Source organism: Amblyomma americanum, chromosome 3, assembly GCF_052857255.1.
Source record: "Amblyomma americanum isolate KBUSLIRL-KWMA chromosome 3, ASM5285725v1, whole genome shotgun sequence".
NCBI classification, from domain to species: Eukaryota; Metazoa; Arthropoda; class Arachnida; order Ixodida; family Ixodidae; genus Amblyomma; species Amblyomma americanum.
Genome location: NC_135499.1, coordinates 178,536,404 through 178,559,473, shown reverse-complemented (window position 1 = coordinate 178,559,473; position 23,070 = coordinate 178,536,404). Strand labels below are relative to the sequence as shown.

Genomic DNA, 23,070 nt, shown 5'->3' with positions numbered 1-23,070 from the left:
CGTCGTAGTGAGGGGCTCCGGATTAATTTAGACCACCTGGAGCTCTTTAATGTGCGCTTACATCTCTAGCACACGGGCACTTTTGCATTTCGCCGCCACCGAAATGTGACCGCCGCGACCGGGACTGCTTAGTGCAACAACGTTCACCGGCAATCACAAAATAGCAGGTGAACTAGCAGGTGAGCGAAAATTTTGAGGACACAAAAGCGATTTGCGCCATGTTCGTTCTTTCTTTTAATCTCTGCAACTCAAACGCATGCGAGGTTACAACTGCACGAGTCTTTCCGTGCAAATGTAAACCGGAAGTGAGGTATGCCACAGGGTCGCACCCATTTCCGGAACACGAAAGCGTGCATGCGTCAAAATTCTAAACCGCACAAAATTCGCGCCGTAGTTCTTGGTGGCCAGTTCAAAATACGGCTGCTCATGCAAGTTACGTCTCAGTAAACTACAGCTGCCGAACAAGGCCATTATAAAAGTGCTGTCGCACTCAAGCCAACAAAACACTCAGCGCCATCAATCCCGTCCGGAGGCGTCTGGCTGCCCGAACGTGAAGGAAGCTCTGCCGCAACCTGACCCGACCTAACCTGCCGAGCAGATCACTATATATACGCCTCAAAGTACGATGTCGCGTTCCGATTTTCACGGGAATGTCACCGCATCGACGTTACTCGAATGCTACCGCGAGGTCAGACGTGCAGCTCGGCGATGTCACCGCGCCGTGATCGAATGCGGGCGTACAAGCCACGCGCGAACCCGAAGGCGAAAAAACAATGGTGTCGTGGTACACGGCAGCCCACTGAAGGAGCACGAAAGCGATTCGCGTGTGACGCCATTTCCTGCCCGCACGTCACAGCACATAATGAACAGCTCGGTGAAAGAATCATTAGAAATTGATTGCGCTCCATAAAACAGGATTGCTTACTTTTCACGAACCTGTGCAGCAGAGTGTAGCGAGCAAATCACTATCATCAGCAGCATGAGCCAGGTGAAGTTCAATGGAGAAAAAATAGGCACATCAATGGTGACCTCCACGTAAGTCTGTCCCGCATTAAAAGCGGCCCTGCTTCTCTGCCCTTATTGTCCGCCGGTCATCTGCTCTGCGCGTTATGCGTCTTGCCCAAGTGCATTTCAGCCCCTCAATATCAGCTCGGGCATCGTCAACTCGCTCTGTTTATGCCTCTTAATGATACACACACCTGTCATTCGCTTGCCACACACAGGCAAAACAAGAAGCGAGAGGAGGCAACTCACCTTGATGTCGAGGTGCGCGATGTTCCGGTCGTGGAGAAAGTGCACGGCCTCCAGGATCTGACGCATGAGCCGCACGACGTCCTTCTCCGGCAGGCACTCCTCGCTGTCCAGCACGTGCTGCAGCTCGCCGCCGGCCGCCCTGCAGCAGAGGACATCGGCAGACCGTAAGACACAGGCGACCCTTTAAAGACACTCCGAAGCACGAAGCCCACTGGATTCCAGTTCACCGATAGCCTGGGGACGTCTGTATGCCCCGCTCACGCGACTTCGAATTTAGTGCGCACCAAAACTGGCCTGATATATGGCATACGAATAAAGCACGCCGTTTTACTAGCGAAAAAACATTCTGAGCCGAGGAATTAAACGACGACCGTGCACACACTGGCGCGACAGAATGGCTTTGTAGTCGCATTTACAAGAATGCGAAAGAGGTCGACTTGAGTAATTTTTTTTTTTTAGGGAACGTGCAGAAACGTCGAGGAAGAGAGTAGAGGACGATTCACGCCTTTCCTTCTCAAAACCGGCTCCTTCTCTCGAAAAATCGACCCCAGATGCATTCTGCCGCATTCATGTAAACGCGGCTTGTTATCGGCTCACACTAAACGCTATGCAGTACCGACTGTGCACGACAGAGGACGCCAGTTGTGGTGTCGAACAATTTAATTTGAAGAACAAATGGGTCCCGAAGAAGAAAAAATTGAGAAATAATGTCTTAGGATTTTTGAACTTTCATTTGCCACAACGACGACCAACGAAAAAAAAAATGTCCGGCAGCGATGAAGCCTCGAATGGAGGTGAGGTGGTTAAGATGCGCGGTAATAACTCAACAGTTTGGTGGTAATCCGACCATCAAGAGCTGCATGTCCGTATTTGCGCATGCGCCCCATATAGTAGAAAGAAAACACTCCAGATGCGAGGTATGCACGCCAGGTTTTTCAAACGCATGGCCTCACTAACACGCAGCAAGCGCGGAAGCGGAAAGCACTCGACCGCAATATAAACTGCGCGGGGAAGAGAAAGAGATTAGAAAGGGAAAGAACAGAAACAAAAACCCGCCGTTAGTCCTGCGCGATCACTTTCAATTTTCCGGACAAAAGGAATTCGGACTGGCCGCGCGCGCGCATTCAACTCTTTGTTCACACGCACCGCATACACGCTATACGACCGGCTTACATTCGCCGAACAAAGGAACGTTTGTTCCCGGGGCCATCGTACACGTAGCCACGTTTCTGCCATCAGAAACGCGAGATTTCATTCAATCCAGTGGGGAGGGGGGGGGGGGGGGGGGGGGGGGAGCGGACAGCCGGAGAGAAGCAGCGATAGGCATCGCCGTCCGATCTCACGTTTCTTGCATGCGTGCGCTTGTTTCCGAGCTGCCCAAGCTGTTGCCGCCGCTACGACTGTTACATAGTGAAGCAGTAATATTCAAAAGGGCCCTTTCCTCCACCCCACCACCTATTCCATGCGAAGGAAAGACAGGGCGTTCGCGTTCACATTGAAGCCAGAGGGAGAGAGCGTCATTGCAGAGCAGAAAGTCGTAAAAAAGGGGGGAAAGGAGGAAGCGAAGGTGGGGAGAGCCCGAATCGCTCCCCCGAAAAAGTTGGAGAAAGCGAAGGGGGTAAAACGTAAAACCTCGTTCACGCGCGCCTTGCGGCCGCACACTTCGGGGGAGAGAGCTTACCTTTGACGCAACTGCGCTCACCACGTCTCGATTCAAAAGCTCCTCTCCCCCTTCCCCCCCTCCCCTTCCTCCAAAGAGTCCAACATGTGGGTTAATCGGCGTCCGGTCTTTTCACAAAGTCTGCGTCAAAACGAAGTCGAACCGCAGGGCGGCGCAACATGACGAAACGCGCTGGCGCTGCAGCGCACAGTGCTGCAGCGCTGTCTGTCCGTTTTGCTCGCTTTCTCGCGGGGAAGCTGTACTCGGGCGCGAGTCGGCTCATTATACGGAGGAGGGCGGTAGAAGGCGAAAATGAGGGGCGGTAAGAAGGAGATTGCTGCACCTTTCGAGCCCCCTTTCAACACAAAGAAAGGCCACCTCCTTTCACGTTGCAATTGTCACAATACACAGCTAAATAGCCGCGTCGTGGTGTATATGAGAGACGGGTGCTTCTGCCCTCACGTGTAACTTAGCGGTGCGTGCCGTTAGATCCGGGCTGAAGCGTAATAACGAAGCTATAGTGCTTTGTACTATGGCCCCTGGGCCTCGTCAAGTTGTTGAGTGCGACTTTTGGCCCAGGGGACCTTCAGAGTTGTGCCACTCTGAAAATAAACGAATTGAAATGAATTGAAATGAATTGCAATGAACTGCTGCGTGGTCAATCAAAAGGCTTTCTTTCAACATTGTTTCTAATTTGCCTATAAGTTAAAATCTTGTGTATTCACTACGTTTTTTAATTCTCGGATGCTTAAGGACATACAGCCGGTGAATATTCGTCGACTAGCAGTCAGAACAGTGCCCACAGCGATCCAATATTACGAACCTATTTTGTCTCCTTTTTGCGCCACTCACTTCTACAATAGCCCCGAGTGACGCTTTGGCTCGCGTAAAAAAGAAAGAGAGAACGGAATAAAACGAAATAATCATTTGCACTTGGCCCGTAAACACGGGGTCCAGGCAAACCAGCTTGTAACCGCACCCAAGCGCAAAGCGTTCCGTTTCATAACGCTTGCGGCTAGTATGGACTCGTTAATGAGCCAGCGCGTTAACCTCGACGAAAGCCAAGGCTGCCAGCTGGCAGCCTCACATTCATTTTTTTCATCCAGTGCGCCACTTTGTCCTCCACTGACCGACTCTATGACGTCACTAAACGGCTAACGACTCACCGCGGCTTTCCCAAGGGCGGGGAAAGATGCAAGTTATCGCGAGGACAAATGCGGAGATGACTGCCACTCGACCAAGCAAGGATACCCGTCAAGTCCCATCGCAGAAGCGTCCCACGCGAGCGGCAGCAGCTGCAACTGGCCTCCCGATTGCCTCCGGGGTGAAATAATAATAATAAAAAAAGAGCGGCAAGCCGGTTCTGTTACTGATGACGTGGAACATGACCGAAGCAGCAGCAGCGGCGGCAGCAGCAGCAACGCCCGCGAGCGAGCTTCAGCGCAGCGTCGAAATCACGTCCCTCGCAGAATCAGCGACAGCCTTGCACGCGCATTTACCTTATGACTGATCCACGACGCGTGTGATGAGCCATAAGGTAAGAGAACCTCGACGCGAGCGCGCGCGTGCGGCTCGCACGTACACTATACGGAGTCAACGGGAAGGGAAGGCGCCTGCGGCGAGCGGTTCCTCCGGAAGTCAGAGGTCGTCACGAAGAAGAAAAAAAATATGAAAGAAGAAACAGGTGTCTCGTCCGGTCTCTACCGCGCGAGACACTTCTCCCGTGTCGAATATGCGGCGGTCGGTCGCCGTCCCTGACGGCTTCTACTCTCCCGAGCTCGCATACCCGTAGTGCACCAGCAGCGTTGCTACTGCCTCCCAGAATTCAGTGAGAAGAGAAAGATGGAAGAGAGGACAAACACGGGAATCCCACACGAACGTGCTTTCTTTCGGTCGGGGCCGTTTTTCTTGCACAAGCAGGCACTGACGAGCAGGAGGAGGAAGCAGATGCGCGCAGGGGATAAAAAAAGGAAGAGAGAGAGAGACGGACGCGGCCAGTGAAGGCGAGGGAGTCAGCCGAGGTTAATCGGCCGGACGTATGCATGCAAACGGGGCGGACAGGGAGCGGCAAGGACGGCGCTCGTTGCTTGAAGCGGACGGGACCCTCGAGAAAACGAAAGCTGTCACACGGAAAAACGGGGAAGATTGAAAGGGGGGGGGGGGGGGGGGGTTATAACGGACCTCGTACCGTTAAGAGGCAAGGAAATAAAAAAAGAGGGGGGGTCTCCCTTTTCGCTCACTGTCCAGCCAGCAAAATAAGCCAAAACGAGTCGAAAGCAATAGGTAATGGCTTGAAGGAGAAATGCTGTCATTTTCTTACTCTTCAAAAGAAAAAAAAAGGCGACGGCCATGCTACGAGGTTTGTCACAGACCTTTTCAAAACACGCTCGCTGTAGGTCGCCTTAATGCTCGCTGCGCTGTTGTGTGCACTAGGCGCAAGCACGGTTGAAGCGGTAGCGCGAGCTCTGCACCTGTTCGCAAGAACCCATAGAGCAGGTGCTTTGACACCTGCTCTTTGGGACGGTTTGCAAATGAATCCCCGTGCCGATAATACTGTTCCTGCTTAATATCGTGTGCTGCGCTCACTTCCTAAGCATTATACCATCAACGTAAAACAACGTCCAAAGCGTCATTGAGTGCACTGTCATCATTATCAGCATGACTACGTCCACTGCAGGGCAAAGGCCTTTCCCATGTCTCTCCAATTAACCCTGTCCTGCGCCCGCTGCGGCCACCATATCCCCGCAAAACTTAATGTCATCCGTCCACCTAACTTTCTCTTGGAATCCACTCCGTGACCCTTAAGGACCATCGGTTATCTTGCCTTCGTTTTACATTCCCATAACCATTTCTCCCTTTTTATTTCGACTAGGTTGTAAGTAACACGCGTTAGTTCTCTGACACACACTGCCCTAGCCCTTCCTGTTTCTTCACGTCCCATCTAGCATTTTCCTTTCCATAGCTCGCTGCGTTGTCTTTAACTCAAGTTAATCCCTTTTCGTTAGCCTCCACGTTTCTGCCCCATAGGGGAGTACCGGTAAGATACACCTGCTATACACTTTTCCCTTGAGAGACATTGGTAAACTGCAATTCATGATCTGAGTGGACTGCGTCCACTCGGCTAACACTTTCGGTCAAGTGCATATGTGCCAGGGCTACAAATGCACGCGGCGCTATAGACCGGTGGCAAAGTCACCTTCGCAGCTTAGCCACGCTATAGAACTCATAACAAGCACTGAGGCCCCTCGTGCAGCAGGCGTGGAATGGCCCCGCAGCCGCGCGCTTCCTCCGACAGGGCTCGCGGCGGCAGCGACTCACAGCTCGAGGATGAGGATGAGCTCGGAGGGCGTCTCGAAGACCTCTCGCACGTCGACGACCCGCGGGCAGGGCTCGGCCATCTTGAGCACCAGCGCCTCGTGCAGGATCTCGTGGCGGACGTCGCTGGCGCGTCGGCGCTTGCGGATGTACTTGGCCGCGAAGTCCCGGCCGGACTCGCGGTGCACGCAACGCCGAACCGTGGCGAACTTGCCCCTGCGGACACAAATAGACAGGGTGAGGACTGCGGCTCTTCGACACTCACGTCGCGCACGTTGGCCGCGTTTACATGAATGCGAGAGAAGTCGACTCGAGACCCCTTCTTGAGGGAATGTGCAAAAACGTCGAGGAAGAGAGTACATGTCCAGTCAAGCCTGTCCTTCGCAAAACCTGCTCTTTCCTTCTAAAAGAGGACTGGAGTCGACTTCTGTCGCATTCATGTAAACGCGGCTATTAAAAGCCACACACAACTGTACACACCCCACGCTGACGCGCTTATGGACATCAGCTGTAGTGGTTGAACCAGCGGACGAGTCAAGGCTCTACGTCTGTTCAGAGACAAGTCGTGAATTGTCATTTACATATAAATGGCTCTTTACTTAATGCAAGCTCTTGCAGCGACTGCTGCCTTTTAATATTTCTATGTACACAGCACGGACTTGGACAGGAAAGTAGCGGGACTATACCACAGTGCCTGCACGGTCACAATGTTAGTTCACAACGCAACTCTCTGGGTTCGGTACGTTGTAGCATAGATCAGTAACAGAGAATTTCCGAAACGATTTAGTTAACGCTGATACTTGAAGAGACGACACTCGTTTTTAAAGACAACGCTGTGATTATTTGGGTGGGAACAAGGACTCAGATGTGAAAAAAGAAAAGAAGAAGATTCAATTCGCTTGCTGCCCGTAGTTTCCGACAGAGGTGCGGCCCAGTGTTAGCATACGTGCCACACCAGACTACACGTCTCAATTGCAGGTTTCGAGGAAACGGGTCGTCTTGCTGCTGACAGCTACGCCATGCCCCGCAAACTCAATTCGATAGTATACACTATTATCTACACAACATATTCCTTACTGGTTGCCGCATTCTAAGCGCACCTGCCGTGTGAATTAATCGAGCACATTGAGCTGCGTCCACGCGAAGGCAAGGTAAAAAGAAGAAAAGCATCGACAGTTCCCAGTAGGAGGGGGAAACTATAGCGTGTCTCCTTTCAACTGGAATGTTTTAATAGGCCCTCATTAAAAGGCCGCAATAAATTCGCGCACGCTTCTTCTGTATACGGCAACAATTAAGCTGCGGAGCTTGCGGGCATTTCACAGTCTCAATATTTTTTTTTTCTCGTTCATGTCGTGGGCATGCCGTAACGCTGCAGTTAAAGCGCACGAGAAATAGGTCACCAACCGCTCGGCCCCGCTGTAGGCAACACACGAGCAAACCTCCACGCACACGCTCTTAACCATGCTCAGTTTATCTCGCGTTGTGAGCGCGTACGCGCGAGGTTACTGGCTTGCATCATGCTGCGCCAGCACAACCGTCGAATGCCGCTCGGCTATTAACCGAAACCAGATAACGACGTCCGAAGCCGCCTTTCCTCGAGCTCCTCGATGGGGAGCCCATTTTCTACCGCGACGATCACACTTAACCACACGCGGGCGCTAAAAATGAGTAAAACAAAGGCGAGCCACCCGAGCGCGCAGCCGTGGAGCCTTTGGGACGGCGTACCGACATTCGCGCTCTGCATCCGGCGTCGGCCGCTGAATGGGACAACGCGTTCCTGACATTCCGGCGCAGGGCGTTGCGTGTCTCGGAGGCGAGGACAGCGATTGCCGCGATACTACGCACGGCGTGTCACACCAGATGGCGCCACGGGAGAACACAGCGGGCAAGCAGCTAAGTAAGTGGGTGTGAATGGGGTAAAGTGGGGTGAGGGGGGCTACTACTAAGAGAGGGCCAGCCGCAGGCGCTGCGTGAAAGCCCACAAAATGATGCACCGACGCTGAGTACGCTTAGAGTATAGGCCAGCGACCAGGGAAACAACCGAGCAACGTCGATGCACGTGAATCGGTGTAAAACAACGTTGCCGAAAATGGCGTACTATACATGATGAATATAGGCCGCCAATGGACGCGCGTGTGAAGATGGAAAGACGACACTGTTAAAAAAACGACGACTGTCATTGTGGAACAGCTCACAGTGAAGCTTTCCCTCCAGCACAGAAAAAAAAAAACACTTAGATACGAGGAAAGGGGGTAAATAAAGTCATTTCTCACCTTGGATTCATATGCGCAGACACGAATATGGAAGGGGAGGGGGCTTCGTCACGATGCAGTCAGAAAGAAGCCTTTGAGGCCACAGCAGGCGTAGGGGATTGTTACTTCCTATAAGTGTTTCTATTGTAGCTTTTAATGTTGAGAGGAATTCAACTGGGGAATTCTTTCAGATACGAGAAAATTTAGAACAAAATATAAGAGATGACTACAGGAGCGGATTTATGAGTACTCATGGAGGGGGACTACAGGCGCATTTATGGGTACTCATGGCCATTGGTATAAGGAGGGGGGAAAGGATGAGGGGTACGTATTTCTTGGCCGTTTTCGTCGAAAAAAGGGTTCAGCATCGTGTTCCTGTGAAAAATTTCTCGCTTATGTACGGAAAGGAGGGAGAGCGGGGGGGGGGGGGGGGGATTTAAACCACCCCTGAAAGACAACAATCGCCGGGGCTGTTTAGTGATTATCGTTTCGAAGCGTCGGAGGTGGCTTGTTATTCAATGCGTGCTATGCCTCTCACGGTGCACACATCTCAGCTCGTTGGGAAGTTACAATGTCACACAGGCCGGTAAACGCAGGCTGTTTGCATTGTCATACAATCAGGCACGCAAGCACGCGTTTCGGCGCGCAACAGCAACGTAATCGTTCTACGTCCGGCCCTTCGGAGGGAACGATGACGTCGATCAGCTAAGCATCCGCCCTCTAACATTTCCGTCGTCCGAGGGCCACTGGACAGGCGCTCTTTTACGAGGCTAATAACAATAACAAATGAACCGCGCGAAAGCAAAGAAAGACAACGCGAGCTGAAACGGCTTCGGGGCCTCCGCCGTCGCAGGCATGGCCCGCAGCGATCGGGCTCGACGACGGAGGAATGGCAAGGGCGCGATATAGCGGCCTCTAGCTCGGAGGCACAGACGCGCAACAGGGCTCGCTCACACGCAGGCGTCGCCCGACATGCGCGGGGCATTCGATCCCCATCGCGACGCTGATGGATCGAGAAGACAAAGCGGACGGTTGCGTCACCGGCCGAACCAGCAGAGAGGGAAGAGACAACGGAACCCTGCGCTCGCGTCCATCATTACGGTGACCAGGAAACCCAGCGGCCCTGGGCAACGTTCTCCGCTCTGCACGATACACGCACGCTCGCCGGCCGCTCCAGAAGCGACGCGAAGGGCTTCCTTCGGCCAACACGTGGGCGGTGGCCGCCGCGACAGGCTGACCGGGACGTGTCCCTGCAGCGGCTCAAATTAAACGAGGCCGAAGAGCGAGACACCAACGCTTGCGCGGCCGCGCCATCCCGTCGCCGCTGCCCTGAGACCTGACACTTCCGGGGCCCGCGAGGGCTGCGTACGCAGTACACGGAAAGAGTAGCGTCAATCATGCGCAACTGCATGCTTCCCCCCGACCTCGAGAGAGTGCGTGCCCCCCTTTTGTTTTCGCGCGTGCCGCGCGCAGCCTTGTCCGGGGCACGCACCCCCCACCGCTGCTGACCATGCATTCTCCGCCGATACACTGCGGGGAGGAAAAACCCGCGCATTCCCGCGATTGTCTGAGCGTCAACGAGACGTGTCCCGTCGCATGCTGATTTGCCGCAGCAGCTGCAACAACCGCCTCGATCGAGACGCGCGCTGCTCGGCTGATCATCGAGAAACTCGCCCTTGTATACAGCCACTGAAAAGCGTCACCCTATACACCGGTGACAACAGTGAAAAAAAAAAAAAAGGGGGGGGGGGGGGGGGGACTGCGGCCCCGCGGACACGAACGCCCAAAGGACGGAAGCAAAGGAACACGTGTGTATACAAGTGCAGTGTCATGATACGCGAAGTATGTATGCGGATGAACAACGACGACGCGTATGCAAATCGACGAGTGATTTCAGCTGTGCTACTCAGACACACGAAGTCACAGCGGACAAGGATGTGTGCGCACACACACGTGCTTCCTTCCCGCGGTGCACCGACGCCGACGGTGGCGACGCGCGCAACTGACCGCGTGTCTGCTCGTCGTGACGTAACGCGAGTCGCGGGGGCGACATGCATGCAACCGCCCGGCGCGGCAGCAGCGCTACCGAGACACGCGGTAGCGTCACCGCCGCGGCACGTTTCACGCCGATCGTCTTTCGTGCGAAACGCCGAGCTCGGCACACAAGAGCCCCGGTGGCCGCGTCCGCGCCGAAAAGTGCTTATTCATCCAACTGTTGGGCCACAGTGACCACACTCGCCATTTCGCCAGTGCCTGCTCCGCTGCGCACTGCAGGAGAGAACAGGTACCCTATGTTGTCTGACGAAACAACAACACTGCGCTGCCTGATTTCGTGCAAGAGCTACATTTCTGCCTCAGCGCATCGTAACAAGTAGCCCAATGCGTAAAGGTGAAAAACAGGGAGCCTGCAGTGCGTCTCGCTAGAGAGTTATATCGAGGGGGAAACACTGTGCAAGCAGTAAAGGTGGCGGCGTGTATGTCAGAGATCTGAGATCGTGTTTATACTAGAAAAGGATAACCGACCCTTTCTCATCAGGCAACGCAGACGCAGTCAGCCTGAAGCAAGTGTCAGCGAGATCAGGACAGTTATGCATCCGAATTCAGTGCCGAAGAAATGCTTTAAAGGTGCCAAGCAGCGCCTGCCTCTGTAACCCGGCGAGCATAACACACTCGCGGAACAATACGTGCTACATGGACCCCACGCAGCAGCTCAGTGACGACTGAATGCGACAGCGTCACCTTCTGCGTGCAGCGCAAGAGGCTCGGTCAACTTCCGGATCTTCAAGAGGCCTGCCCATGCCGCTGAGTTCACGAAAAGATGCAGCTTCAAAGCGTATGCAGAGAGGCCTCCCTCAGTGCGCCATATTTTTTTTTCTCCCTCTCAATTCCCCGAAACCGCGGCACTAGAAGACCCGGCGTCCTTTCTGCCACAGAATGCAGCAGTGTATGCAAAATTCTCGCCGCATTAACATAACGGCCAGTGAGCGGAGGACACTCGTCCTCAGCGCCGAACTCTCGAACGCTCATGCAGATGCGATGCAACTCGTGACGCGCATTCAGACGGCGGCTCGGCGACCTTTGCGGCGAGGCAGATGTCTCGTGAACGCCTCGCTTAGCCCTCGCAGAACGAGGGACGTCGGCATAGCACGTAAATCCGTGGAAAGTTGCGACACGCCTGCGGTACATGCTTCGCTTCCCTCGCGGAAGTGCTTCCTTGCAGTCCGTAGCTGCGGGCCTGCACTTGCTTTTACTGCCCGAAGGTGCGTCGCGGGACCAGAGGCAGTTCCCATGCACAGACCCTTTTAAGCTTCGCCTCTAGCCGGAATGCACTCTCGCTCAGTGAACTTATGCGAGCTCCTCGTAATCCAGGACGGCACTGAACCGGAACAAAGGGACTTCAAAGCGAGTAATGGAAAGTGCACGGAAGAGCGAAAAAAGAAACAATTGAAGCGACCGCACTTAGCCACTTCAAAGAGGTTCCGTAAGCTGTAAATCTCGGCTAGCTAGAGCTATAGGGATGCTCCCAGGTTAAGGCGCACCTGCGCGTACGATGGCCACGTCCCAACGCTCTTTTCAACAAGGGTGAGTACAAAAAAAATATGCGGCGAATTAAATGTGACGCACGGGCGGACGTTGCGAAGTAATTCGGACGACCGAAATCAAAGCGTCCACAGTCCTTGACAGTGCGACGGTCACCGCACACGCCTGAGCGGCGATGGCTGGTCGCCTCGCTGGTTGGAATGTTGGAATCTATTCGGGCGGGTCCGATAAAACGACATCGTTGCCGGAAACAGGTCTCCGAGGCCAGATACAGAAGGTGGGGGCTGGAACGCGCCCCCACCCTCTTACTCCGTCCATCTGACCTTCGGCTCTAGAGCAAATACGTACACGCGGAACAACACAGAAAAGAATATTCAGCTCCTCAAGAGCCAGACCTATTTTACCTCTGCATCATAATTTTTCAAGTATTATGTCGATCACTTGTAGAGAGGATAGATAGTAAAGAAAAATGAAATACAAAGTTTTACTTTACACTACACCTGGGGAGCGATGTTGTTGGCGGAAAATCACGCTTTTCTTTTCACACCATGTGGGCCTCATATCAGCTTCAGTGTTTCGCATAGCGACGACGAAGCTCAAAATGTGTGCGTCAGAAGAGATGCACCAGGAGACAGTGGCAAGTAGTGCGCCGATGTCAACAATTTCCAGTGGTCTCAGCGACTGCCCGATGCGGACATGAATTCAAACACCGGCGGACATGAATTTAAGCACTGAGCAAGTCGCAGGTCTTTTGCAATTAGCTGCTGGATGCCGCGGATAAATGGGCGGTGCGAAATGCACAGGTTGTTTCGCACGCATGCCTTTCAGGCGATGTTGAGCAGTATGAAGGTGCGAAAGGGTGGGCCGCAAGAGCATTATATGCTGTGCTCCAGGTTAAAAATCACGAAAAGGATGAGGACGTCCGGATAATCTGAACTCCACAAAAGAGCACAGTGAACCTCCAAGGCGGAGCTCCCAGACCCTACGCAGAGTCAGTCGCTTATCCGACGAGACAGAACAGTACAACTTGAGCCGTACGCCAGGAGCGATTTATGCAAAGCGGCTACAACGAGGAATGCAGCGTTTTTTCCGCACAATCCCTTCTTACGCGCATTCTAGTGCAGAGGGGAAGATAGCGGGAGAGAGGGAGAGAGAAGTTAAACTGCCCGGTACATGGACCGATACGGCCTCTTCGACTCTTAAAACAGGTCGGCACTGGCAGCCACAGCGTTACCCTACGATAAAGAATAAAAGATACAGCCGATAACAGGGCACGTGCTAAAATACAAATCGAATCCTCGTCGCGGTATTTCGACGCGTATACACGGAGCCGTGCCGATCGAGCCGGCTCGGGTACAGACAGCAACGGAATCTTTGTGGAGCGCCGGTCCCCGGATGGGAAGAGAAGGTGGATCGTGTGAGCAGGACAGAAAAACAACAAGCAACCAGGAGGTGCACTCAGGCAGCGCAACCGCTCCAGACGGCCGCCGCCACATCCTATAGTGACTGCACGGAAAAAGCAGCAAAAGAGCGACAGCAATGCCGAGCAGCCAACCATTACATCGAGCAAGGGACGCGAGGAAGAAAGAAGTATGAAAATAAAAGAGCCGAATGGCGGCGCTCTGGGGCGTCTCAGCTTGCGAGGGCGACGCGTTCGTCCTTGCCAAGGTCGTTCTCAGCTTGGGCGCAGCCGCGGTATGGCGGCGCCACTGCCGCCTCGCAGGCGCCCCTACGAGGGGGCCGCCACCGCAGTTCGCGGCCTGTTACGGGCAGCGCTCGCCCGCCAGAGAAGGGGGGGGGGGGGGGGGAGAAAGAACAAGATGGCATTAATACAGCGGCTAGACGTACGTTCCTCTCCCCCTCCTATTCCGTACAGCGTTGCGGAAGCTGATAGGAGGCAAAGGCACGGCTGGTTCTCCCGCCGGCGGACAAGAGGTAGACCCTGACTCGGGCGACTCCGTCGGACCGCGCTCAGTTAGGGTATTTCGATAAACTATTGCTGCCAACGGCGTCTCGTGGCAGGCGAAGGCCGCGCGAAGCAAAGGAGTTGAAGCGTGGTGATAAGGAAAGGGCGCACAGACAGACATGGCAAAATGCCGCTGTGATATCGACGCAACCAGAGGTATCGCCAACGGTCCAAGATAAGCACCAGGAATCTGGGAACCGGGCACTCGATTGGGAACATGAACTCCGCAAGACAGCGCACTAGTGAAAGCGAAGCTTCATCACGACGCGTGCGCTCCTCTGGGCTTCAGGGATACACCAGCCAGCTTGCATGCTCTCACGAGGAGGAAAAGAAAAAATACGCTTCGGCACGACAAAACAGAACGAGTCGTCTCTCTTTTGACCATCAAAAACGGATAAACGGTGATTACCAGACAGAGACGTTAACTGAAATAAAAATTGTTTGAAAGATGGCGCAGCACCAGGAAGAGAGGTCAAAGGAGAATAATGGGACAAGAATGGGAGCAACACGTTCGGAGACGCCCGTGTCGCGAGCGGCAGGGTTCAAGTGATTTGAAGCCTCTGGTTTACGTACTTTAAACTATATATAGTCGGATACAACTCAAGAACGAAGCGGCTTTTCCCCGACAAAGGAACCCCGTCCAGCCGATGGCGACGGCCGGTTCTCGTGAGCCTGCTAGTGTGACAAAGCAGGGAGGGGACTATCCCGACCATGGAGGGAAAGCCTACACCTTTCATCTGCCACTTCCTGCACTGTCCTGATAAACAAGCAAGCCCAGAATAATCTGCCGACGCCATTGGCTGGAAGGGGGCCCCTTGGCAGGGAAAAGCCGCTTCGTTCTTGAGTTGTATCCTACTACAACGCGCTGAAGACAGAGCTATGCATAAAGAGGAAATGCACAAAAAACAAACGCAACGGGGCCCGAGTAAAACACCGTTTAGTTCCGCCGCGCCTGGATCGAGCAAGTCAGCTCAACTAAAGCCCGTTATTCGCTGAACAAGTCGGTACCTACGGCTGCGAGTACAGCGCCGCCACGCAATGGCGGCGGCTGTCGACGGGTGTGCGCGCCTTTGTCGGTGGCAGCGGCGAGAGCTTTGTTTACTCCGCAGTGAATGACTAATGGCCACTGCAAGGACTGCCGACGGGAATGCGCCGAGGGCGTCGGGGGCAATTTGTTATTACACACGGTGGCGCCGCTGCCGCCAGCGCTGCCGTCTCGCACGTGGGATCCGGAACGTCCGCTACACCCGCCGCCTCCTTTGTTCGCTCATGAACCAGTGGGGAGAAGTCAGCGCCGAGACAAGGAAAAAGCGAGCACATGACGGGTCCCACAAGAGAACGTTTTGCTCCAACTGAGGGCGGAACAATGCGGCATTGCTAAGCTGGCATGTACCGTTAACGGGAAGTACACAAAATTTGTGTATACCCCGGCACGTGACGCTGCGTTACTTTGTATATGCTACCTAATGCATCGCTGCTGAAACAGTGCTAACGAACTCCCGAAGTTTCCCGCATAGCAGCGGGCACTTGTTTTCGACACACGAACGCTGGAACATACCTTTGATACAATTCTAACTCTATATACCGCCCTTGTCTTTTCGCCCCTCGCCTGACAAAGCTGTAGCAGAAACCTTAACGTCGCGATATCGCCTACGGCCGCACCTTAAGCGATATGATAAGCTGCACTTCAAACATGACGGCGTTGATAAGGCGCCAATCTCAATTCATGTCTGACAAATTCTTTTTCCCCAGCTACCATGTACCGTGCTGAAATGCACTCTTATTTCGGACGCAGCGGAAATTTTGCAAATGCTCGTCCTATATGCAGAAGGAGCATATAGGACGAGCCGCGGAAAGCCCCAGTTATGAAAAATAAGAAACTCTACACGGCTACAGCGCATAGCCATGAAACAAAGGCACGCACGAACACGCAGGCACCGCGTCAGCCCTGCATGCTCTTGACCATTTACGGACCTAGGACCTACGTGCACTATATATATATATATATATATATATATATATATATATATATATATATATATATATATATATATATATATATATATATATATATATATATATATATATATATATATATATATATATATATATATATATATGCGCGAAATAGCACTGCGTATACGAAGAGCTCACCACCAAACAACTCGCATTATACTGCCGCTATTTGGGAACGACGCCCGCAACCCTTGGAGTGTACTTAAGATAGACCTCGTTGAGAGTACAGAACTCCCGACGAGCACGGTGCTCGCGAGCAGCAGCCACAGTTGCTTACACATTGGCCTAAGAACCGGCCCAGCTCGCGGGTGTTCTCGGCGAAAGAAAGGGCACTGCATCCTGCACACATGAGCGCAGAATGAAGAGAGAACGAAAGGTCAACAAGGTAAACTTGTCTCTCACACCGCGTGTAGGGGAGCTGCTAGGACACCTCTCATTTCTCTGCAGCAGCAGCTTTCCCTTTTCGCAACGCGGAGTTCCTCCTCTTTGTTCCAGAGATAGCAGCAGCGATGCAACTCGCCAGCGCTTGATTGCAGCAGAACAAAGGGCGACCAAGCAACGTCCTTGCTCTGCACTGCACACGCGTATACGAGGTCGAAGGAGCGAGGAAAAAAAAAAAACACTGGAAGAAAAAAGAAAACGTCGGCTATACGCGCCAAGATGAGAAATGAAGGAAAGAAAGCGAGAGGAGGGCGAGGGGAGGGGGTGCAGTGAGTATACGCACCACCTCGAAAGCCTCCCTGAGCGACTAGCGTGCGTTCTGGAAGTAAATAGCGTTCCATCCTCCGCGAAGGCGGCGTTTTTCCTCCGTCGCAAAAGAGAGAGCCGGGTCCGCGTCGAGCAGTTTGTAAGCGGCCCGCAGCAGCCGTGCTGGTTGTGGCACACCGTGCAATTACGCTCGGGTATACACGAGAGTGCGGGCGCACTCTTTCATGGGGCTCTGCCGCCTTTCGCATGATCCCCGCAGTGGCGGAGGCACGCAAGCACTCATTACGAGAACGCACGCGCATGCGCCACGAAAAAAAGAAAAAAAAAGAAGGGGGTGGCGCACATATACCGAGATTTCACGGCTACGACTCAGGCCCGTCTCAAGTGCACACCGATGTAAGCAAAGCCTGTGCGCTAGCGTCGAGCGAGCGTAAGGGAAGCGTGGTCCGTGCTCTGCTCAATAATGCATACTCCGCGGCATGCCACCAGAAGAGCTCCGCATCATTAACCACGCCATTGGGCGAGTGTAATAACTCCCTTATGACCTGCTTGAATTTGGCATGGCCATCGAATAGGTAGACAGAAAACAACCAGTCTGAAAAGGACACTGAGTGACGAAATGCTATCATACAGCTTACTGAGTGGCCAACGACCAAGAACAAACACGCCGATCCGGACAGGACGATCTTTCTGGACAAGACGACGAAACGGTTCAGCGCACATCGCTGCAATGGACTCTCTCGAGACGGCGGCGAGCCCTAAATCTGGGCCAGTAGAACGTGTACCCCACAATCTATGTATACAAAGCGAAAGCCTCTGTTGCCCGATCATTGTTGCCGTCATGCCTACCTAGATCCTTACATTAACCGCTCGAAGTTCCGCGCAATTACAGCTGTTCACACCTTCGAGGCTAGAATTACACAGTGAAAACGACAGCGTGCCGCAAATCCTAGGTGAATAACAAAAAACAAAAACCCGGAACGCGCGTGTACTACACCGGAACGGCATAGCGTGACGCAAAGTTTGCTAAATTTACGTGGACGCCTCCATTTGCAACGAGGGGGCTCGCTGAGATTTCCCGGTGTCCGCAATTAAACAACGCTATATATGCGCGCCAGGTATGCAGGCGTCACACTTTCTCGGGAAGGAAGCCGTCGGAAACGCCGAGGGAGGCGCAGAGACAAAGCAGCTGCAGCCAGAACACGCGGCATTCGTCTTCCTCGTTCCTCGTCTCCTTTGCGCTGCGTGGTTGTGGCCATTACGCGGCGAAAAGAGCGCACACAACAAGCGCCGTGTACTGCCTCTCACCCAGCAAACAGGTGACGCCCCGCATTACGGAGAGCGTCGCTTTATACGACCCTTTGTTTGAGCATGCGGCGGGACCCGTGCGTGAGTGCGACGCGAATGCGTGGTCATCATCGGGCCTCGCGCGAAGAGCAAAGCGGCCGCCTCGAGTCTACCGCGGTAATCGGCTTCTGCGGAGTCCACGCACCTCCTCTGCTTAACTTAGACGCCGGTGTCCAAAAGCGACTGCGCGCAGCTCTAAAACTGGAGGAATGTCACTCTCGCCCAACTACAGTGACTCCACACACACACTGCAGGAAGAAGACAGGCACGAGGCCAGGATAGATGCGCACTGCCCAAGTGACCGGCCGTGCTCATCGTGACCACGCGGTGGTCATTTTGGTCACCCACGGGTCCCCGAGGAAGGTGGCGGCGGCCGCACAGTAGAGCGAGCAGCAGCGGGCCTCTTTTAAGAGGTGCTTGTTGAGGAAAGAGTTCGGAAGTCAAAGCGTGACACCGCAACAACGGCCTCTGCAAGACACCGGTCTCTATAGACAAAAACTCCACGTTGTTGCGAGCGAAGAACTCAAGAATAGCCGCGCCACAGCTATACACAAGTTCCCAACGAAATTACGGAGCTAAACTGGATTATGTTTGACGGCCCGCCATAACTGCGCCCATTGGCAGAGTTGTGACAGCTATGAACCATTCCAAAACCATGCGCTAGTGCCGACTGTGGATGCCTGGTGGGGAGCGCCTGATGGAGCATTTCTGATTATTTAGTCCGAATATGGAACATCTTCGACATGTTTGGAGTACATCAGTGAACACAAGCTAAATATAGACCACGCGATTGTGGCTTCAGACGCGTCCAGTGACGTGCGCTCGGTAGCGGCAAACTCTACGCGTACCAGCCCTCTCCAGCTTTGAATACGTACGTTACACAAGGCTCTACAGAAGCCGTCCAACTCGATGTTTAAGCGCTCTTCTTCTGCACATTAGCGTGCAGATGGTAATAACAGACCACACCGTACAGCCTGCCAGCTGCCGGCGGCGCGCGACTAATTTTTAATATCAACCTTGTAAAGCACTGCCCGCATTGTTTAACCCTTGCCTGTAGGCGCGCATGTGCCTATCTTTCGGCAAGACTAATACCAAACTGCCAGCAAGGTCGCGCTTCCGATAAACGTATGCCTCCCAGCTCCACCGCTCTTGCATGCTACCGTTCGCATGCCACGGGAAAACATCAATGCCCATATCTCGCACAAATCAACACAGAGGCCTAATTGAGGTACGGCGCGTTTGCAGCGGCGAACCCCGCGCGATCGCGGGCGCGTGCAGGTATGCTTGCGGGTCCTTAATCCGCCCTTCCCCTATCTACGCGCAAAGCCTCACGCGAGCGCCGGCGCCTTCTCGGAGAGAAAAAAAAATCGTAAAAGTGAATAAATAGAATCAAGGACTTGATCGGGGCGCGCGTTCTTCCAACACCGATCAAAAGCGAGCGCGCAGTATCAATAAATACGAAGGGCTTATAAACCGATCGTTAGCATCGATCGGCGCGCCGGTGCACACATCGGCGTGCTATAGCTGGGCTCTATCTAAGCACACTCGATTCGAGGTGGGCATACGTGGCCAAGCCCGCGCGGCTGCCGCCGAAAAGCACAGAGCGTAGACGCTCGCGTATACGTCTGAGTGCGAGTGTGTGTACCGAAGTGCACCAGCAGCAACGCACAGACAACCAAACGGAGCACTGCTCCCTTCGCTAACGCGTGGGACAGCCTTGACCACTTTCCCCCCATTAGCCGCGGCATGCCTTTTCTTTCTCTCGAAGTCGAACGGAACTCCTGCACACACCGACGAAGAGGAGGGGGAGCCGCACCAGTAGTAAGCAAGCGTGGTACTCGCGAGTATACGACCGTCGAAAAGTAGGCCAGGCGAGCGCGCAAGCCAACATTCGCACCCGGCTCCGCCGCCGCACTTGAGCCAACGACGACGAAGATAAAGAGGCGTAATCGACCGAAAACAAATTGTGTAGCGTTAATGAACGTTCGAGCGAGGGGCGGGGGGCTCGTACAGCGAGGCATACGGGCAATGAAAGAAACGGTAGCCTGCGTGCCTACAGTGTGTGTGCACCAGCCGTGAAGTGCATGCATGCTGCCGCAGAGTAGCCTCGAAGAGCCCGCAGCATCGCGAAGGCGCGCGCTGTCGGCGGCTGGTGGGCGTTACGTGTACAGCGGGCGCAACGCAGTTCCTATAGCGCGAGGCACATCTTTTACGTCACCGGGTGAGCAAAAGAGCAAGCGGACCGCGTCACCGGAGGCTACACGCGAGCACACGCAGGGCCTGTTCTCCCCTTCTTATGCACAGGTGTAAAGGTGCGGCAGTGCGCTTTACTGAGCACGCCTTGGTAATTGGCCAAGAATAAGAAAGAAAAGGCAATTAGTATCGAACGCGCGCCCATGCCGATCTTCGCGGGAATATATACACGCCATGGGGTGAACCAGTGCATTCGCTTGTCCGCGCTGCTATTAAAGCAACCGAACCTCGCTTAACCGTCGCCTCCAGCGGCTGCATGAGGGAGCACTGCGCGCTATGGCGGGAATGCGTGAAATATTTGCTCCATATGCCAGGCGCGTTTTTCTTTTTATTTCATTACATTTTCCTCCTCGCGTATAAGATCGTTTTCATATATGAGCGGAATGAAAACCTGTTCATAGCGCGCGCATGTGGGTTTGGCTTCTTGCGTATAAAGAAATGAAAACGGAGGGCTGCATATGCATGCGGGCGCTCGGTATGTGCCCCTTTCGCGCCGCTCCGATTCGATTGCCAGGGAAGATTAGGCACCTCCAAGGTGCCACGCAAGCCGGAAAAGAAAGGACAAAAATAGCGCGCCGGCCATGCATGCCCAGGTATACGCGGCTGCTGAAGTGGCCTGATAATACGCAATATGTGCCAAGAACAGGCTGCTGCACTGAATACAAGGCACTGCAGCGATATTGCAGCATCCCGGACGCTTACGCTTACCCCACATGCAGGTGAACAGTTGTGTGAGAAATGTATAGCCAGTCTATACGCCCGGCAACGGTGTTTCACGTGATATTCCTGAAAATGCCTCACCAGCTGGATATTGCCCACAATTCCTCACGAAAGCACAACGAAAATTGGACAAGCGAATTCCATATACGGAGGGGCGATTCCGCTCGCAGTCAATATTTTCTTTTTTACTCTGGAAGCGCGCTTCAGACAAACCGCTAACGTCACTTTTCAGTTCTGTGATCATCACTACGCTCTAGATATGAGAGAGCGCGTTCTATTTCCCATGCACTCAGACCAACAAACAATGCATGGCTCCCACGGCCGCTCGTGATCAAAAGCGCGCAGCAAACGCATGTATACCTCCGTGGAGTTTCTCCCGACGTTTAGCAAGTACGTGTCTAAAGCAGACCATGGACTTCGTCAAAGACCGAGTATTGCACAACTTCACCTGTCCTCGCACATCGTATAGAGAGAGCCGGAGTGCATTTACGCTTTCGTCTTCCACGGGGCCACCGGTGCAAATACCCGAACGTCGATTGCCGTGACTTAAAGCCATTGTGCACTCGCGCGATAGTTCGAGAGGACCCCCTGATACAACCCAGTGACCTTATATTCGACCGAGGCGTATCGCCGTCCACGCATCTCCGTATAACATGCTTGAAAACCCGCGAGGACTTCGCAATTTAAAAAAAGAGCGTGCATACTGAACGTAAAATATGCTCACGGCCAACAGATCAAACGAAGCCCGTAGCGTCAAAGCTATACATCAAACCCACGAGCGCACAGCGGCGGAAGGAGAGATGCGTATCTCATTCGGCAATTTTTCACTCGAGTTCTGGCGAAACCCAGTCGCTGCACGGAGGAGCAAACACGCAAACGACAGCTTCCGTCGGCTTCAAAGCTGGCAGCACTGCGCCTATATAGTAGCTATGGCCCGCTACCAGATCGCTTAGGCGAAGGTCACGGAGCAACGAAGACGACGCCCGCGCAATCTCCGGGCGCGTACACAATAAATCAAGAACTCGAGTCGACATCGCGAGTCACGCAAGAAGTCGCACGCACGCGCGTACAGGAAGCGCAGCAGAGGGCCAAGGGGATCGCGCGATGAAGACGCGATTGAGAAACGGGACTCGTTTTCACCTTGGAAGACAGGCGGCTTCCCCAACCCCTTCCTTTCTCCGCGCAGTATGTATGCGCGCCGATCCGTGTTTATCGCATTTCGTGTCGCTCGCCAGCTTATACGGCTAGACCGTGAGTGAGCAGTCGCGTTCAAAAGGATCGAGGACAGTAGTTGCACGGCCGGAAACGCCGCAAACCCGCGGCCCATGCAGTGTCTAAGCAGGGAGCAAGGAGCCCTTCATTTTCGATTACGGCGCATTGCGAACATTCAATTTTTGATTTACAGTTTTGCCGCCGCGGTGGCTCAGTGGTTAGGGCGCTCGACTACTGATCCGGAGTTCCCGGGTTCGAACCCGACCGCGGCGGCTGCGTTTTTATGGAGGAGAAACGCTAAGGCGCCCGTGTGCTGTGCGATGTCAGTGCACGGTAAAGATCCCCATGTGGTCGAAATTATTCCGGAGCCCTCCACTACGGCACCTCTTCTTCGTTTCTTCTTTCACTCCCTCCTTTATCCCTTCCCTTACGGCGCAGTTCAGGTGTCCAACGATATATGAGAGATACTGCGCCATTTCCTTTCCCCAAAAAAAACAATTTATGGAAGCGAAATTTTAGAGGCCCGTGCAGTGTGCGATGTCAGTGCACCTTAAAGAACCCCGGGTGGTCGAAATTTCCGGAGCCCTTCACTACGCCGTCCCTCATAGCCTGAGTCACTTTGGGACGTTAAACACCCATAAACCAAGCCAAACCATCAATTTACAGTTTAAATTTTCACTCTCTAGCTCTTCGAATCGAAGCTGAGGTAACAGCCTCACAGTCTAGAAACAAAAGAAACGAATCCGAAGGGGAAGAACAATTAGACGATGCTTAAGGACAAGACAGCTATCAAGTGAAAGCGCATAAAAGAAGGGTCATAAGCGCCG

General features: G+C 53.6%; 1 protein-coding gene across 2 annotated transcripts in view; it reads right to left on the bottom strand.

Moving 5' to 3' along the window:
- Drak (Death-associated protein kinase related) overlaps nt 1–23,070 on the bottom strand; it is a 209,882-nt gene that overhangs the window by 17,058 nt on the left and 169,754 nt on the right. For both annotated transcript variants that reach the window (XM_077659002.1, XM_077659001.1), the window contains exons 3-4: nt 6,233–6,445; nt 1,255–1,393 (exon numbers count right to left, since the gene is read on the bottom strand). In XM_077659002.1, the coding sequence (XP_077515128.1) occupies nt 1,255–1,393; nt 6,233–6,445 (352 nt within the window). The remainder of the gene's footprint in view (nt 1–1,254; nt 1,394–6,232; nt 6,446–23,070) is intronic.